The 20,188-nt window shown below is 45.9% G+C and overlaps 1 protein-coding gene across 2 annotated transcripts in view; it reads right to left on the reverse strand.

Moving 5' to 3' along the window:
* HPSE (heparanase) overlaps positions 1-20,188 on the reverse strand; it is an 87,552-nt gene that overhangs the window by 39,128 nt on the left and 28,236 nt on the right. For both annotated transcript variants that reach the window (XM_063919734.1, XM_063919731.1), the window contains exons 6-7: positions 6,499-6,546; positions 5,472-5,565 (exon numbers count right to left, since the gene is read on the reverse strand). In XM_063919734.1, coding sequence (XP_063775804.1) covers positions 5,472-5,565; positions 6,499-6,546 — 142 coding nt within the window. The remainder of the gene's footprint in view (positions 1-5,471; positions 5,566-6,498; positions 6,547-20,188) is intronic.

Consider the following 20,188-nt stretch of genomic DNA (forward strand, 5'->3'; position numbering starts at 1 on the left):
CTCTTGGGAACCTGCAGTCTCTTGTCTGGAGTTTCCCAAGCCTTTTCAAATAAAGCGTTCAGCTCATGAGATGGGGGAAACGTTACCTCAGGTTTCTTTCCCTTAAACATGCAGACCCTCGTGTCAGGGACAGAAGGGTCCTCTGTGATATGTAATACATCTTTTATTGCAATAATCATATATTGAATACTCTTGGCCACTCTTGGGTGCAACCTCGCATCATCATAGTCGACACTGGAGTCAGAATCCGTGTCAGTATCAGTGTCTGCTACCTGGGAAAAGGGACGTTTATAGGACCCTGAAGGGTCTTGTGACACAGTCAAAGCCATGGATTGACTCCATGCTTTGTCCTTGGACTCTGCTTTGTCCAATCTCTTATGTACTAAAGTCACATTAGCATTTAACACATTCCACATGTCCAACCAATCAGGTGTCGGCTCTGCCGACGGAGACACCACCACCATCTGCTCTGCATCCTCCCTAGACGAGCCTTCCGCTTCAGACATGTCGACACACACGTACTGACACCCACACACACACTGGGATATATGAATAACAGCCCCCCAATACGGCCCTTTGGAGAGACAGAGAGAGAGTATGCCAGCACACACCTAGCGCCACTAGACACTGAAAACACAGTCCCAGCCTATACAGCGCTTTTTTATATATATGATTTGCGCCAAATAAATGTGCCCCCCCCCTCGTTTTTTGTCCCCTGTTACTTGGTTCAGCAGGGGAGAGTCCGGGAGCAGCTTCTCTGCAGCATGCTGTGGAGAAAATGGCGCTGGTTAGTGCTGGAGGATCAAGCCCCGCCCCCTCGACGGCTGGCTTCGGTCCCGCTCATTTTTTTATACTGGCGGGGGTTTTATAATATACTGTCTCCACAGTATCTAACAATGGTGCCAGTGTTATGTGAGGTAATTATTGCTGCCCAGGGCGCCCCCCCCCCCTGCGCCCTGCACTCTTGCTGTGCCTGTGTGTGTGGGAGCAATGGCGCGCAGCGCGACCGCTGCATGGTACCTCTCGGAAGAACTGAAGTCTTCTGCCGCCTTTGTCGTCTTCTTACTTCATATACTTACCCGGCTTCTATCTTCCGGCTCTGTGAGGAGGACGGCGGCGCGGCTCCGGGACGAACAGCGAGGATGACACCTGTGTTCCGACCCTCTGGAGCTAATGGTGTCCAGTAGCCTAAGAAGCAGAGCCTATCAGTAAAGTAGGTCTGCTTCTCTCCCCTCAGTCCCACGAAGCAGGGAGCCTGTTGCCAGCAGTGCTCCCTGAAAATAAAAAACCTAACAAAAGTATTTTCAGAGAAACTCAGTAGAGCTCCCCTGCAGTGCATCCAGTCTCCTCTGAGCACAGGATCTAACTGAGGTCTGGAGGAGGGGCATAGAGGGAGGAGCCAGTTCACACCCATCTAAAGTCTTAGAGTGCCCATGTCTACTGCGGAGCCAGTCTATACCCCATGGTCCTTACGGAGTCCCCAGCATCCTCTAGGACGTAAGAGAAAATAGAGAAAAAAAGTTTGCTTGTTATCAGAATAAACAAATATAGCTGTTATATACAATTACCACTAGTACTGCATATCAGTGCCGTAACTAGGTGTGTGCGCTGTGTGCATTGCACACAGCGCACTTTTGATTAGGAGCGCATCAGATGCGCCTTGTACCCGATTGGCTGTCCTACCCTGCGAGTGTACCATGCCGCAGCACCAACCCCGGCTGCTCCGTTGCAAGGTAGTCTCCTCATCCGCTCCTCGAACAGCCCTGGTGGTCTAGCGCTTCTGTGCTTCTCTGTGCTGTGCGAGTGTCGCGTGGCACCAGTCAGCGTCCAGAGGCAGAGCTGGGAGTGCCGTGGCTTCCAGAGTCCTCCTCGCTGCCCGCTCAGTGGATATAGAGGGCTCCGCTCAGACCTGCGCGGCTGTTGACTGAGGGTAAGAGACTACACTATACTACACTACACTTCACTACACTATATTACACTACACTTCACTACAGTACACTACACTACACCACAGTACACTTCACTACACTACACTATAATACACTACACTTCACTACACTACAGTATATTACACTACACTTCACTACAGTACACTACACCACAGTACACTACACTCTAAGGGTAGGTGGGGGGGGGTGTATGGGGGAATCTGCTTGCCGTACTGTGTTAAAGGGGGACTCTGCCTGCCATAATGTGTAAAAGGAGGACCTATCCTGCCATAATGTGTAAAAGGTGGACTCTGCCTGCCGTAACATGAAAAAAGGGGAGGCTGTCTGCCGTAATGTGTAATAAAGGGGACGCTGTCTGCCGTAATGTGTAAAAAGGGCACGCTGTCTGCCGTAATGTGTAAAAAGGGCACGCTGTCTGCCGTAATGTGTAAAAAGGGGGACACTGTCTGCCGTAATGTGTAAAAAGGGGGAAGCTGTCTGCCGTAATGTGTAAAAAGGGGCTCTACCTGGTGTAGTGGCGCTACTGTGCGGCGTAATTTGAATTATGGAGACTACTGTGCACCATTATGAATTGGTATTATTTTGTGGCCACACCCCTTTCCAATGAAGCCACACCCCTATATTTTTTGCGTACGCCTATGGCGCGCACTGCCGCCGGTTTACGTTAAGGGGGAGGGGCGCCGATGCCGTTTCTTGCACACAGCGCTAAAATGTCTAGTTACGGCACTGCTGCATATATAAATGGTACAGGAGAGAAACAGTACTTCATAGGCAGGGTCAATCTATCAGGTACAATGGTAGATTAAAATGTAAACGTTATTAAATCAATTGCTACTTACATAGCATAAATGGATAGACATGACTAAAATGTAATAGTAGTGAAGATCATTTTTGGCTACCTAATCATATATCCACTGAAAGCGGAGTCCAAAGTGATAACCTGATATTATAAATAAGTTGGTCATTAGATGTCAATAGGCCTGTATCAGAGATGTATGTAAACTTTTGTTTGTGGGTCTGTGCATTTCCAGAACGAGTCCTGCGTGATCGCTCACTGACCCCCCTTAGCTGCAGCATAACTGACATGCTGCAGCTGTTGTGTGTGTGTGTGTGTGTGTGTGGGGGCGGGGGGGGGGGGGGGGACGGCCGGAGTGGGGGAGGTAATGGGGACCATTCCACAAAACAGGGGCACGTTGACCCCATTTTGTAGGTGTGCCCGAGGCCAGGCTCTGTGTTTTTGGATGCAGAATTCCTGGTCCCATAAGAGGTGCTTCAGCAGCTAGTCTGAGTAAGCTTTGGGAGCTTTTGCCTCCATCTGCGTCTGTTGTAGTGTGTACCTATTGCATTCTGTTTGTCTCTTCAGACCACCAGATATACCTTCATGACCTACCCGTGTTCTGGCATTACTCGGCCACTATGTGACTAAGCCACTAAACAGAGACTTGTACTCTGCAGTGAAATCCCTTCCCTCCAAGCAAGACCTGCAAGTACTTTCAATAGGACATTAAATGTAAATGAGGCTATCTTTTGAGTTTCCAAGTCGCTCATGAAGGGAGGCTGTTGTCTCTTAGGGACCCTGACCTTGGAGACTTTTGTTCGGCACGGAATCTGGAGAAGCACAAGATCTCTGACTTGCACAGTCTTCTGCTCCTGAACCTTCATCCACGAGCCTTCTACGGAGGAAATGCTGGCAAACGGTCCATCCTTGAAAGCAATCTTTGGCAACTCCTGGGGCTGCTGAAAATACTGAACTTGACTTCTCTTCAGTGCTTTTGTTCCCTATGTTTGCTTACTTTTCAACTGGCTTGACCCTTCTTTTTTCTTATTACACTCTCATTTCCTTATTCTAGGATAGCTGAACGCTTTTCTTCTTTTCCCTTTATGCTGGACCCTTGACATAACCTGTCAGGAATCGACTTACCAGACTGGCATCCGTCCGCCGCTGCGGACTCCGTCCTGGCTCCCTGCGGTCACCTGTCGCCTATGCCCCTGCCATGGGACATCATCAGGGTCCTGGGAGCGCTCCTGAGCCAGCGGGCGTGTGCGCGCCGCGTCCCCGCTGGGCCGCGGCGTGGGCGCCGCCATGACAGTTTCCAAACAGCTAGTATACTGCGGCCAATCCGGTGCGTGGCCGCACCCACTGTCCTTTCCTCCATCCAATCCCTGCACACCATGGGGTATATAGGAGGCTACAGTTTCACCTCACAGGCATCCTGGACTTTGTGTCATTCTGACAACCTGCATGAAAGGATCGGCTCCTGTTTCTCCTGAGTTCCTGGTTCTCTGCTAAGAACTTATACTCCTGGTGATTCTGCTTGCTCCCGTGGAACTTCAAGGCTCAGCAATACCAGCAACCTGCATTGGGCTTCACACTCATCACCACCTTGTGTGCTTCAGCCTGCAGTTGAAGACTAAACTCCAGGTGTGTTCATTCCTCCACCTGTGACACAGCTTGCTGCTGCCAGTGCCTCATCACCTGCACTGTGAGTTGGTCTCCTGCTTATGCTCAGGTTTGCAATAACCATCAACTGCCTTAGTTCTCTGTTTTAAAACCCTGCTCTGGTTTTCAAACCAGAATCATTTCATTGACATTCATTCTGTTGTTTTATATTTCCGGATATGATTTCTCAAGTCACCTATCATCCATTGCCATAGACTATTTGTTATCATTCCAAGTGTTTTCTCATCTGATATATTATTTCTGCTGCATTTCTGTTTAAACTTATCTGCTGAATAAAATACCATTGCGCTCATGCGCAAGAACGTGATACAACCTCCTCGTCTCTTTCCTCCTACCTCCACTGACCCACTAGCGCCCCCTCCGGGGACACAGACCAAACACAATCTGACATAACCTAAGCCATGATGAGTGCCCACTTATTTCTACCCTTTGTTATGACCTGTGGTGGTCGGAATGACCTTGTTGAACACTTTCTGTGTGGCTTATGTTTTCTTCTCATTAGCTTTTTTATAAGTCACTACTATTATTACTGTGTATATATTAGGCCATTGTACTATATTGTCCGTTTTTTTTTTTTTATAATAATATCCCTGATACATTTAAACAATGCTGCCAAAACAGTTATCCTGATTCGTTGGCAATCCTTCTCTCCTCCAACTATCTCAGACTGGCTTTTCTAGATGAATATATACACTTGTTCCTCTCCACATCTGAGAACTATGAGACCTTTTGAAATGACTGGTTTCGATTGATTGACTTTAAGTCCTTTAGTATTTTATGTTCTGTTTTTCTTTCTTGTATTTCCTTTTTTATTTTTATAGTTACAGGTTTACTCATATATTTGTCTTGCCTAGGCTTGAATATAGCTTTGTCAACTTGTTCTTTATGCTTCTGTTCTGGGCTTATCTTTCCTTTTGAAATGTACCCTTTGTTGTTACCCTTGTGATGCTTCTTACTAATGTTCTGAACCAGCGTTACTGTCCCTGAGCTTATGGCTGTTAACCTTATATGTGGAAAATCAATCAAAATAATTAGACGTAAACAAGCAGGAAAATACATACCTTTATCACAGTCTCTATTTCTGAAGCCAAAGTATCCAAAATAGTGGGGCTCAGAAAATCTTCTTTAGAAGCTGTGTGCCCATCAACATAATAGCTGTTTATTGCAAGGAGAATAATTGTATTAAAGCGTATTGTACTAACTTCAACAAATCCAATATATTATAATAGGCGTTACCAAACATTTTATCTGTGATTACAAACTTAAACATTGGTCTACCCATAGGCATCTTGGATGCAAGAAAATTTGATAATCAATACATGTGCTTGTGTCTCACCCCAACGCTAGGGAGTGCCTTTCCCTCAGGTGTAGCCGGCATACTGAAGACCACCCCTTTCCCTCATACGGATAATGACACTCACACACATCTCATCTGCAAAGATTGTACATGTTATGGTACAGGAATATACAAGGTGCTAGGTAGCCACTGATATGGGGGGAGCATGGACTGACAACCACTGCCAGATGGCACGGTCACTTGCAAAAACAGCCTGTAAACAAAGATAACATACCACTCAATGTTACACTGCAGCCCAGTTCTGCAGAGCCTCAATCCCACATTTGTAAATATGATCATTTTTCATGATTTCAAATTCAAAGAGCAATATATTATTAATGTGGGTTACCCACCTTTAGGGATTTATTTATTTGTACCTTGTCTTGTGTAATCTTTAGTAAATCACTCTGTGAAGCAGCGGAGTAACTAGAACTTTATGGACCCCATAGCAACATCTTGAAAGTACTACCTGTGGGGGAGTATCTAACCAGCACCAGGTGATTTGCGGTGGAGTACTAAGTGGTGTCAGGCGTCTTGCACTACGTCACAACAAACCTAATTGTATGAGGACACATCTGTATCTTGCCTTGTAACATAACACAGATCAGTATGTTTTGTGCATTGGCTACAACAGTTGGTCTTGGTGAATAACACAGAAGGTAGCCAGATAGGGTACACAATGCAACAAAGCATGTACAAATCATAGAATTATCAAACTGAATGTAAAATCAAGTAACTCTGTTTAAACTTACTGGTGCCAAGTCGCTGAATTGATAACTTTACCTCCTGCTTCTAAAAATCTGGAAGAAAATATAAAATATATGTGTTAATACTTTTAAAACAAAACAGCATTCTTATCATATATGGGGCCGGATGTAATGCCATCAGTGGTGGCCGGCCGAACTCTGACTTTTTTTTAAAGTGGGAATCATTTACAAGGCAAAACCATGCTTTGTAACTGAGGCTTATACGAATGAACAGTTATGTAAAACGAAACTTTACAACACGGAAACAAGTGACATTGAAAAGGCACTTAAAGCAGCAGATGTAAAGTCACACAATAAGGAATCAATAGCTTGCTTTAAATGCAAGTAACCAGGGCACTTAAAGGGCAATAAAGAAAATGTCTAAAAGCGTCAGTGAGTGCACAGAGCAGTGCAATGGAACTTTTAAAACAGAACACAGGTTGAGTCTCCCTTATTCAAAATGCTTGGGACCAGAAGTATTTTGGATATTGGATTTTTCCGTATTTTGGAATAATTGTATACCATAATGAGATATCATGGTGATGGGACCTAAGTCTAAGCACAGAATGCATTTATGTTTCATATACACTCATATACACACAGTCTGAAGGTTATTTAATACAATATTTGCAACAATTTTTTGTAATAAATAAAGTTTGTGTACATTGAACCATCAGAAAACAAATCACTATCACTATCTCACGCTCACTGAAAAAATTCCATATTTCAGAATATTCTGTATTTTGGAATATTTGGATATGGGATGCTCAACCTGTATTATCTTTCACGTCAATGAAATTTGTCATAAATTGCTCATATCTTCTAATACAAACAGGACAAATCTGCCAGTACCAGTAAAGTATGTACAGATGTAGCCACGCTCATTGTGGCTACATCTTGCTGTGATCTAGCCTTGTCAGGCGCAACAACGTGTACGTCTGGCACGTGTGTCATAGACACGCATGCGCCCCATTCACATGATTTTCGAGCAACAAATGCTGTAGTTCGGGACAGGCTATTCGCGCCTAGTCAAGCCGAGAGCTGGTTTAGCACAGATGTAGCAACGATGAGCAATGATGTAGCAGCGATGATTGTGGCTACTTCTATACATTATGTTCCTACCTCGGAAGTAAGACTTTTTTCTGTAGGGCGCATGGCACTTTACAGACAACAGTCTCAGCATCAAAAAGACTCACCTTAAAATTTCAAGATAAATGTATTATTGTGAATGGTAGCGAGTATTAAAGTGGATGAACATTCATATAATATCAGTATATAATATCAATACCGCAAAGGAACCTGTGATACTAAACAAAGTCAGGTACTGTATGAACATTATTTACATAGGTGGTACAGACTCCTGTAATGCAGATAGGAACTGCACAAAGAACCTGACAAAGGATTGTCAAGCTTCTCCAGCATTTACGAGGTGCAACTGCATACCCTCCAACATGACCCATTCCATTATGTACAAAATGCCATGTTCCTGGATTTCCTTGCCAGTGGCAGTTGCGGAGGTGGGGCTGCAGCACAGTCCAAAATTCAAATAGGGGAGCCACACCAACAGCCAATAAGTCCCGGCCAGCAATGTTTGCCAGTTTGTGTGGCTACCCTATCTGAATTTTGGACTGTGCTGCAGCCCCAACTCTGGAGCCGCTACTGGCAAGGAAGTCCAGGAACAGAGCATTTTGTACCTTATGAAATGGGTTATGTTGGAGGGTATGCAACTGTTGTATAAAACCTAACGCCACAAGAGCTAAAGCAAGTAAGAGCAGAAATATAAGACTATTGCTGTGTGCGGTCATGTGCAATGACCCACTGCAGGAGGCAACAGCTGCACTGACATTACAAGTGACTATTAAAGGTATATAGGGGTCTATTTAACATTAATCATAATCTCAATGCGATCTGGATGTGAAATTAGCACCCAAAATCGCATTGCAATATGCATAGCTGTGAGAGCCAATCTAGAGCTTGGTAAATCTGGCAGCATCACATCCCCCATAGAAAACTATGGGGGCGGTGGTTGCCAACGGAAATGGAGGTATCGGAGCACATAACAGAGATATCTGCTGCGGTCCCCCTGTGATACATCAAGGTGATTTAAATAGTTGTGGTTACCCCTGAAAACAGGTGTTTTCAGGGAATAATAGGGAGATGTACTAAGCAGTGATAAAAGTGGAGAAGTGAGCCAGTGGAGAAGTGGCCCACGGCAACCAATCAGCTGCTCTGTATACTTTTATAGTATGCAAATTATAAATGTTACATCAATGCTGATTGTTTGACTCCTTCTTAGGGCGTGAGCAGCGTGCTGCAGTGAGTTGTGATATCAGAGAGGGGGCAGCAGCATCTGATTGGCAGTAAGGAGTCTGGAGCAGTCGCATGTGTGTGTTGTGCAGGCGGATTGGACAGAGTGCTGGCCTGGCTGCGGTGGAGACAGAGGAGTGCTGCCTGGATATGGACTGGAGCTGGAAGTGTCTGTATGAGGAATGAGGACAGGATCAGGGCTGCCAGCATAAAATGGCTGCTGACCCTGCTGGCATAAGGGGATTGACACTGGTGGCATATTATGATTGGTCTCTAGCATATAAAGGGCATGAGGAAATCTCTGATGTCATGTAAAAGGACATGGGGGGTGGTCTAGCATATATATAGGGAAATGAGTGGGACTGGTTACATAAAAAGGGGCATAAAGGGGCTCTGGGCTGGCATATACGGGCATGAATGGATACTAAGGCATACATAGGAGCATAAATTGGTTCTGGGCTGGCATACAAAGGTGCATCAGATATTTCTTTATTAGAGTTGTAGGAAAATGGCTTGAAATCTGGCACACAAAATGTCCATAAACCTACTGCAGATCTGTCCACTCCCCTGGTCACACCCCCTGTCCAGGAACCTGGCCCTCTGTACTTTTCATGTTCCCTAAAATGACCCCAATAGGGATGCTAGTTTAACATGTCAAGTTTAGAGCATCAGGAGACTGTTTCATACATCTGAGCACAACTCTGGATTGTCACTGTGCAGTCTCAAACATTTCTCACTAAACCTCCATGCAATATTATGAAAATCTGCAAGTACTGGTCACACTAAAGTGTAGCCCAGTGGTTCCCTAACGTTTTTTAAATCACGGCGCCCTAGAGTATCAGAATTATTTCCCACCGCACTCCTGGGCCAAAAGTTTCTTATTGAGAAATGTAAAAATAAATATTCAATTAAGTAAATTGTGTTTATATATCATCCTTGGGTTCAATTGTGTGGTGAGGGACAAGATTTGCTTCTGTTTGTCCACATACTTTATGATTGGGAGCCATCAGCACTGGTTTTGCCTATTACATTGACCATAAATAATATGAATAATGTGAATTGGTCCTGGACCACCAATCCAAAGCACCCCTGCAAGTGTCCTGATCGTGTGAACTAACTTAATTAGCTTCTACGAGGAAGTGAACGATAATCTTGACCAGGGAAAAGCAGTGGATGTGTTCTACTTAGATTTTGTAAAAGCCTTTGATACAGTGCCTCACAGGAGACTGATCATCAAATTAAAGGAGCTTGGGCTAGGAAAAACTGTTTGTACATGGATAAGTAACTGGCAGGATAACAGGGTCCAGCAAGTCGTGGTCAACGGGAAGTCAGCGGAATACCACAAGGGTCCGTACACGGGCCACTACTGTTCAACATATCAATGACCTAGAAATAGGCCTGGAAAGCACATTGTCAATCTATGCAGATGATACTAAACTGTGTAAGGTAATTAATTTGGATATTAGATGTGGAGTTTCTGCAGAATGATTTATCTAAACTTGAAATCTGGGCGTCTAAATGTAGAATGAGGTTCAATATAGAAAAATGCAAGGTTATGCATTTCGGGACTAAAAACAAACTTGCATCCTACATATTAAATAGGTAAAGTCTAGGTGTAACAGTATTGGAGAAAGATTTGGGGGTACTCATTGATAGTAAATTTAATAACCGTATATAATGTCAAAGCACAGTAAAGAAGGCAAGTAAGGTGCTAGCGTGCATAAAATGAGGAATTGAGACAAGGGATGAGAGTGTAATCATGCCGCTGTACAAATCATTGGTATGACCGCACCTGAAATATTGTGTTCAGTTTTGGGCACCACTGTATAAAAAAAAAAAAAAAGATATCGGTGAACTTGAGACGTTTCAAAGGTGAGCTAATAAATTGGTTAAAGGGCTAGAGGGACTGGATTACAAGGAAAGGCTTACTAGGTTGAATATGTATACACTGGAAAAGAGGCGTCTAAGAGGAGACATTATTAATATCTTCAAATATGTAAAGGAACATTACAAAGAGTTATCAGAGGAATTATTTATTAAAAGAACACTGTTTAGGACGCGTGGGCACTCACTGAGGCTGGAGGAGAGAAAATTCCGTACGCAACGGACAAAAGGGTTCTTCACTGTTAGGACAATAAGAATTTGGAATTCCCTGCCAGGGAAGGTGGTAATGGCGGACTCTGTAAATGCATTTAAAAAAGGATTGGATACATTTCTGATTGAAAATGATATCCAAGGTAATAACATTTAAAATATTGACGTTGATAATCCGGGAGTAACATGATTTTTTTTTAATGTAAACTGTTTTTATTGCGACAATAGACAAACATGTTGTACAAAAAATTTCTGACAATAGGAGACAAAATCATTGCAGGTCAAATATAGCAATATAAAAAGGATTTTTGGTACACACTTTCAGTAGCGCTCCATACATCAACAATGCCGTAAATAATATAATATAAATTATAAGTTCTCATATGATTCCAGAAGGATTTCCTGAAGTCTTCTGCCGAGGAAAGATTTTCCAGCCGTCTCCGTCGGTTCAGATCATGAGAGGGGAAAAAAAGATAAGAAAGGAAGATCTCAGTTCCTATATCCTAGCACGGTTGAGTATAAATATATCATAGGGTGAATCCTCAATCTTCCTCCGTATGGGTAGTGCTTGTTTCTTAAAGTTCTTATGGGGTCACCCTTGTGGTAAACAGTCAATTGTGTGCTCACAATGTTCTTACATAAAGCCTTAGAGAAAATTTTCATAAAGGTTTCTTTTCCCATCACTATTATCAGTACAGAAACTAGGGAGATGCTCACATGTATGCTTACATCAGGGAAAGTGTGGATAAACACATCAAGGTATCTTTCACCAATCCTCCCAGGTTCCTTCAGACCTCTCCTCGTGATTTCCCAAATGGGGCTGTGCAGCAGGAGCCGCTGTGTACCCGCAGCACTGCCGGCCGCCGGGCTCTGCAGCCTCCCCGCTCCCCGGCAGCTGCTCTACATGTCAAATGTGCTGCTACTGTCTCTGTTTGCACTGGCACCACAACTCCAGCCTCTCCTCCACTCAGCAGAGTTGTGGTGCCAGTGCAAACAGAGACAGTAGCAGCACATTGACATGTAGAGCAGCTGCCGGGGAGCGGGGAGGCTGCAGAGCCCGGCGGCCGGCAGTGCTGCGGGTACACAGTGGCTCCTGCTGCACAGCCCCATTTGGGAAATCACGAGGAGAGTAGAGATGTGCACTTGAAATTTTTCGGGTTTTGCGTTTTGGGTTCGGTTCCGCGGCCGTGTTTTGGGTTCGACCGCGTTTTGGCAAAACCTCACCGAATTTTTTTTGTCGGATTCGGGTGTGTTTTGGATTCGGGTGTTTTTTTCAAAAAACACTAAAAAACAGCTTAAATCATAGAATTTGGGGGTCATTTTGATCCCAAAGTATTATTAACCTCAAAAACCATAATTTCCACTCATTTTCAGTCTATTCTGAACACCTCACACTATTATTTTTAGTCCTAAAATTTGCACCGAGGTCGCTGGATGACTAAGCTAAGCGACCCTAGTGGCCGACACAAACACCTGGCCCATCTAGGAGTGGCACTGCAGTGTCACGCAGGATGGCCCTTCCAAAAAACACCCCCAAACAGCACATGACGCAAAGAAAAAAAGAGGCGCAATGAGGTAGCTGTGTGAGTAAGCTAAGCGACCCTAGTGGCCGACACAAACACCTGGCCCATCTAGGAGTGGCACTGCAGTGTCACGCAGGATGGCCCTTCCAAAAAACACTCCCCAAACAGCACATGACGCAAAGAAAAAAAGAGGCGCAATGAGGTAGCTGTGTGAGCAAGATAAGCGACCCTAGTGGCCGACACAAACACCTGGCCCATCTAGGAGTGGCACTGCAGTGTCACGCAGGATGGCCCTTCAAAAAAATACTCCCCAAACAGCACATGACGCAAAGAAAAATGAAAGAAAAAAGAGGTGCAAGATGGAATTGTCCTTGGGCCCTCCCACCCACCCTTATGTTGTATAAACAGGACATGCACACTTTAACCAACCCATCATTTCAGTGACAGGGTCTGCCACACGACTGTGACTGAAATGACGGGTTGGTTTGGACCCCCACCAAAAAAGAAGCAATTAATCTCTCCTTGCACAAACTGGCTCTACAGAGGCAAGATGTCCACCTCATCATCATCCTCCGATATATCACCGTGTACATCCCCCTCCTCACAGATTATCAATTCGTCCCCACTGGAATCCACCATCTCAGCTCCCTGTGTACTTTGTGGAGGCAATTGCTGCTGGTCAATGTCTCCACGGAGGAATTGATTATAATTCATTTTAATGAACATCATCTTCTCCACATTTTCTGGAAGTAACCTCGTACGCCGATTGCTGACAAGGTGAGCGGCGGCACTAAACACTCTTTTGGAGTACACACTTGTGGGAGGGCAACTTAGGTAGAATAAAGCCAGTTTGTGCAAGGGCCTCCAAATTGCCTCTTTTTCCTGCCAGTATAAGTACGGACTGTCTGTACTTGGATGCGGTCACTCATATAATCCTCCACCATTCTTTCAATGGGGAGAGAATCATATGCAGTGCCAGTAGACGACATGTCCGTATCCGTAATCGTTGGCAGGTCCTTCAGTCCGGACCAGATGTCAGCATCAGCAGTTGCTCCAGACTGCCCTGCATCACCGCCAGCGGGTGGGCTCGGAATTCTGAGCCTTTTCCTCGCACCCCCAGTTGCGGGAGAATGTGAAGGAGGAGATGTTGACAGGTCGCGTTCCGCTTGACTTGACAATTTTCTCACCAGCAGGTCTTTGAACCCCAGCAGACTTGTGTCTGCCGGAAAGAGAGATCCAAGGTAGGTTTTAAATCTAGGATCGAGCACGGTGGCCAAAATGTAGTGCTCTGATTTCAACAGATTGACCACCCGTGAATCCTTGTTAAGCGAATTAAGGGCTCCATCCACAAGTCCCACATGCCTAGCGGAATCGCTCTGTTTTAGCTCCTCCTTCAATGTCTCCAGCTTCTTCAGCAAAAGCCTGATGAGGGGAATGACCTGACTCAGGCTGGCAGTGTCTGAACTGACTTCACGTGTGGCAAGTTCAAAGGGCAGCAGAACCTTGCACAACGTTGAAATCATTCTCCACTGCGCTTGAGACAGGTGCATTCCACCTCCTATATCGTGCTCAATTGTATAGGCTTGAATTGCCTTTTGCTGCTCCTCCAACCTCTGAAGCATATATAGGGTTGAATTCCACCTCGTTACCACTTCTTGCTTCAGATGATGGCAGGGCAGGTTCAGGCGTTTTTGGTGGTGCTCCAGTCTTCTGTACGTGGTGCCTGTACGCCGAAAGTGTCCCGCAATTCTTCTGGCCACCGACAGCATCTCTTGCACGCCCCTCTCGTTTTTTAAATAATTCTGCACCACCAAATTCAAGGTATGTGCAAAACATGGGACGTGCTGGAATTTGCCCATATTTAATGCACACACAATATTGCTGGCGTTGTCCGATGCCAAAAATCCACAGGAGAGTCCAATTGGGGTAAGCCATTCCGCGATGATCTTCCTCAGTTGCCGTAAGAGGTTTTCAGCTGTGTGCGTACTCTGGAAACCGGTGATACAAAGCGTAGCCTGCCTAGGAAAGAGTTGGCGTTTGCGAGATGCTGCTACTGGTGCCGCCGCTGCTGTTCTTGCGGCGGGAGTCCATACATCTACCCAGTGGGCTGTCACAGTCATATAGTCCTGACCCTGCCCTGCTCCACTTGTCCACATGTCCATGGTTAAGTGGACATTGGGTACAACTGCATTTTTTAGGACACTGGTGAGTCTTTTTCTGACGTCCGTGTACATTCTCGGTATCGCCTGCCTAGAGAAGTGGAACCTAGATGGTATTTGGTAACGGGGGCACACTACCTCAAGAAATTGTCTAGTTCCCTGTGAACTAACGGCGGATACCGGACGCACGTCTAACACCAACATAGTTGTCAAGGCCTCAGTTATCCGCTTTGCAACAGGATGACTGCTGTGATATTTCATCTTCCTCGCAAAGGACTGTTGGACAGTCAATTGCTTACTGGAAGTAGTACAAGTGGTCTTCCGACTTCCCCTCTGGGATGACCATCGACTCCCAGCAGCAACAACAGCAGCGCCAGCAGCAGTAGGCGTTACACGCAAGGATGCATCGGAGGAATCCCAGGCAGGAGAGGACTCGTCAGAATTGCCAGTGACATGGCCTGCAGGACTATTGGCATTCCTGGCGAAGGAGGAAATTGACACTGAGGGAGTTGGTGGGGTGGTTTGCGTGAGCTTGGTTACAAGAGGAAGGGATTTACTGGTCAGTGGACTGCTTCCGCTGTCGCCCAAAGTTTTTGAACTTGTCACTGACTTATTATGAATGCGCTGCAGGTGACGTATAAGGGAGGATGTTCCGAGGTGGTTAACGTCCTTACCCCTACTTATTACAGCTTGACAAAGGCAACACACGGCTTGACAAATGTTGTTGGCATTTCTGTTGAAATACTTCCACACCGAAGAGCTGATTTTTTTGGTATTTTCACCAGGCATGTCAATGGCCATATTCCTCCCACGGACAACAGGTGTCTCCCCGGGTGCCTGACTTAAACAAACCACCTCACCATCAGAATCCTCCTTGTCAATTTCCTCCCCAGCAACACCCATATCCTCCTCATCCTGGTGTACTTCAACACTGACATCTTCAATCTGACTATCAGGAACTGGACTGCGGGTGCTCCTTCCAGCACTTGCAGGGGGCGTGCAAATGGTGGAAGGCGCATGCTCTTCACGTCCAGTGTTGGGAAGGTCAGGCATCGCAACCGACACAATTGGACTCTCCTTGTGGATTTGGGATTTCGAAGAACGCACAGTTCTTTGCTGTGCTTTTGCCAGCTTGAGTCTTTTCATTTTTCTAGCGAGAGGCTGAGTGCTTCCATCCTCATGTGAAGCTGAACCACTAGCCATGAACATAGGCCAGGTCCTCAGCCGTTCCTTGCCACTCCGTGTGGTAAATGGCATATTGGCAAGTTTACGCTTCTCCTCCGACAATTTTATTTTAGATTTTTGAGTCCTTTTTTTACTGATATTTGGTGTTTTGGATTTTACATGCTCTGTACTATGACATTGGGCATCGGCCTTGGCAGACGACGTTGCTGGCATTTCATCGTCTCGGCCATGACTAGTGGCAGCAGCTTCAGCACGAGGTGGAAGTCGATCTTGATCTTTCCCTATTTTTGGAACCTCAACATTTTTGTTCTCCATATTTTTTTTTTTTAAATCAAGTAATTTTTTATTGAGTTTTGTAACACATTGACACAACAAGACAAAACAACAACATTGAAATAAACTATAACAATTGCCATCAATAAACAGGTATTTTCAGATCACAGTTCGGTGTGCGTGTTAATTCTTTTCGCATATGTGTACACGACATAGAATATCAATATTATTACGAATGTCGCTCAAGTGCTCAATACTTGCCCGCCCAGCCATGTGCTACTCCAGCGATCCCACATCTCTGTAAATCGAGAGGTGGAACCCCGTATTTTATACATATGCCTCTCATGACGAATTACCTCGTTCACCAACGCCCTCCAGTGCTCCACCCTAGGCACATCTGCCGAGAACCAGACCCTAGCAATAACAACTTTTGCCAGCGTAGTGAGACACAGGACATATTTATACAGTAAGACAGAGTGTGTTTCCTCAAGATCTAACCCAAACAAGCATATACCAGGATCTAATGTAGGGAGGGACGGTGCTGTCATGATCACATCACTCCACACTTTACGCCAAAAAAGGGAAATCTCAGGGCAATCCCACAGTAAGTGCCAAAATCCGGCATCGGCTGCCCGACACCTGGGGCAGTTAGAATCTTCCCTAAGACCAGCCCTCTGCATAGTAACTGGAGTACGATAGGCCCTGTGTAAAATATAGAAAAAAACCTGCTTATATCTTATACACGGCGTAGTGTATCTAAGGGAGCTCATAATCTGGAGCCACTGCTCATGGGACAAGCGCCCCAAATCAGTCTCCCATTTAATACGGAGATTATTTAATAGATCGGGGTAGCTTCTATTATTTAAAGCAGCATATATGGTAGACACCCTCCCCCTCTGACTCAGAGAAGTAAGCATCGTCCTAACAGGTGAGTCAACAATCAGTGGTGGGCCATGAGGGAATTGAGTTTGTACAGCATGTCTAAGCCGAAAATACCGGAACAGAGCAGTATTAGGTACATCAAATTCGATCTTCAGTTGCTGAAATGACTTCAGCACTCCATCGTGGTACAGCTGACCCAGCGCCACGACACCCCTAGCAATCCATATATTATCTAGCGACATCTCATATAGCTCAGGGTATGCACTATTGAACCACAATGGAGTACCGGCATCATGTCCCTCCCAATCATATAAAGTGTGTGCATAGCGCCAGATGAGCAAGGCTTGACGCAACAGGGGAGGCAAGCCAGGCGCTGAGAGACCAGAGAGGAGAAGCTGAAGAGGAGAAAGAGAGAAAGTAGGAGAGCACTCCGCCCGCTCAGCCAGAAATCCCCTCACCGTAGTACCTAGAGAATCCCCGATCCATTCACTCAGACGAGACAGCTGAGCCGCTACATAGTATAGTCTGAGATCAGGGAGACTTGCCCCGCCGGACATCTGAGATCTGCATAATGTCCTGATAGAGACTCTCGCTGGCCTGCCACCCCATATAAATGAGGACAGAACGCCCTCTATAACACTAAAGATCTTCTTGGGGAGGTATACCGGAGAATTGTGTAGAGCATAAAGGAATTTTGGCTGCATCACCATTTTAAATAGATTAACCCGACCCAGGACAGACAACGGTAGTTTTTTCCAGCTATGAGCCTTCTCTTTAAATGTCGCTAGAATGGGGTCAATATTTTGGGCCACATAGCTACGCGCCATAGGAGTAATCCAGATGCCTAAATACTTGAACCGCAATGTCCATTGCAAAGGATACGCCCCTTGTGTATTTTCCGGGAGAAGGCCAGAGATGGGGAAAATGTGGGATTTGTCCCAGTTAATTAGTAGACCGGAAAAGATACCAAAATTTTCCACTACCTGTAACACTGCTTGTAGGGAGTCATCAGAGTCTTGCAAAAAAAGAAGCATGTCATCCGCGTATAGCGCTACCACATCCACATGACCCCCAATCTCAACGCCCCTGACCCTACCATTACTGCGCAGCAGGCCGGCCAACGGCTCCACGGCGATTGCAAACAGTGCAGGAGATAGGGGGCAACCCTGTCGAGTGCCCCTCTCCAACGCAAAAAGCTCAGACGTGAAACCATTAACCGTCACCCGAGCCACAGGCAAGGAATACAACAACTGGATAAAGCTAATAAATCGAGGGCCAAAAGCAAATTTCTCCAGCACCCCCCACAGGTACCTCCATTCTACGGAGTCGAACGCTTTGGCCGCATCAAGGGACACCACCACCGCGTCCGACCCCACCACATCACCCCTCTGGAGATGACAGAACAGTCTACGCAAATTTTGGGCCGTGGACTTACCTGGCATAAAGCCAGTCTGGTCCGGGTGAATTATTGTTGCAATTACCAAATTCAATCGAGATGCCAAGATTTTTGCCAGTATCTTGACATCAGTATTGAGGAGGGAAATGGGTCGATAAGACTCGGGGAGCAGGGGGTCCTTCCCTGGTTTCAACAGGACAATTATATTGGCCTCGGCCATAGAGCGCGGGAGAGCCCTACCCTCTAAGAGTAAGTCAAACAATTGTAGGAGATAGGGGGCAAAAAACGTACTGTATTTTTTATAGACTTCCCCCGGAAGCCCATCGGATCCCGGTGCCTTAGACGCCGGGAGAGACAGGATCGCAGCCTCCACTTCTTCCAACGTGATAGGTGCATCCAAAGCCCCCGAGTCCTCCCGGGACAAGCATGGCAAGGTCAACTGGGCCAAAAAATCCCGAAGCTGATCGTCAGAGTAACTGGCCCGGGAGGCATAGAGCGAGGAGTAATAACTACGGAACGTCTCCGCCACCATTGATCCAGAGTAACACAATTGGCCAGCAGAGTTCTTCACACACTGAATTACAGTTCTAGGGGAATCGGACCGGGCCAAAAAAGCCAAGTAGCTGCCATTCATCTCCGCCCGAAAATACTGCTCATGTCCTGCAAAAAGGAGTCTACGCCTGGATTTCTCAAATAAACAATCCGACCACTCGCTCTGCGCGCTCTTCCACAACAGCTCATCAGATCGCAGATGGGTAATAAGGTATTGAGACTCCAACTGCCGGCACAAAGATTCCAACCGCACCTCTTCCCTCTTACTAAACGCTTTAACTTCAGAGATCCGCTTTATAAAGGAGCCTCGCAAAAACGCTTTAAAAGCATCATGTTTTAGCGGCAGATCACTGAATAGTAAATTGTCTTCCTGGAACCCTTCCCAAGCGGCAATCAGGTCTGCACCCTCCCCCAGCAAAGTCAACCAAAAGGGGTTAAGCTTCCACATTTTTGCACCCCGCTCCCAACCAATATTAACTGTAACTAAAACAGGAGAGTGATCCGATATACCCCTAGGGAGATAATCTACCGCCAGCACGTCCGGGGACAGATCAGGAGAAACCAAAACCAAATCAATACGGGAAAAAGCATGATGGGTAGCGGACTGACAGGAGAAGTGAGTAACTGTGGGATTACGACATCTCCATACATCCTCCAGCCCCAGCTCCCCCACCAGTCTTGCGAACGGGGTAGGGGACGCTAGGGGAGGGGAGGACGCAACAGACTCCCTCCACCTGTCCATACCACCATCCATAACATTGTTGAAATCTCCTAGGCATATTACAGGGGTAGCAGGGGACCGGGCCAGGAATCGGGCAGCATGACGGAGAACCTCATTATTATATGGCGGGGGGACATATACTGCTAATACATGGAACAATCTGCAGTTGATATGGGCTCGTAGGAAGACGTATCTGCCATATTGGTCAGTTTCACAGTCATCCAGGTGAAATTGTACGGACTTTCTAATCATTACAGAAACGCCTCTGGCACTGCTAGAGAAAGTGGAATGATACACGTGACTAACCCATGGTTTTTTAAGTGCCAACACCCTACCTCCTTGCAAATGTGTTTCAGAAAGACAAATTATGTCCGCCTGGTATTTTTTAACCTGAGTCAGGACCAACGATCTTTTAATTTTCTCATTCAATCCCCGAACATTCCAGCTGAGCAGACGAAGCCCCTCAGAAACAGCAGACATGGAAATTATAGAAGGAAGGTGCAACAGGATAGATTAAAGAGACATACATCAAAACCTGGCATCGCAGCAGAGCAAGGCTGAGCAAACAATAAACAGGGACAAGAGCAACCAGTCCCCCTACGCC

This window comes from Pseudophryne corroboree, chromosome 1 (assembly GCF_028390025.1).
Source record: "Pseudophryne corroboree isolate aPseCor3 chromosome 1, aPseCor3.hap2, whole genome shotgun sequence".
NCBI lineage: Eukaryota > Metazoa > Chordata > Amphibia > Anura > Myobatrachidae > Pseudophryne > Pseudophryne corroboree.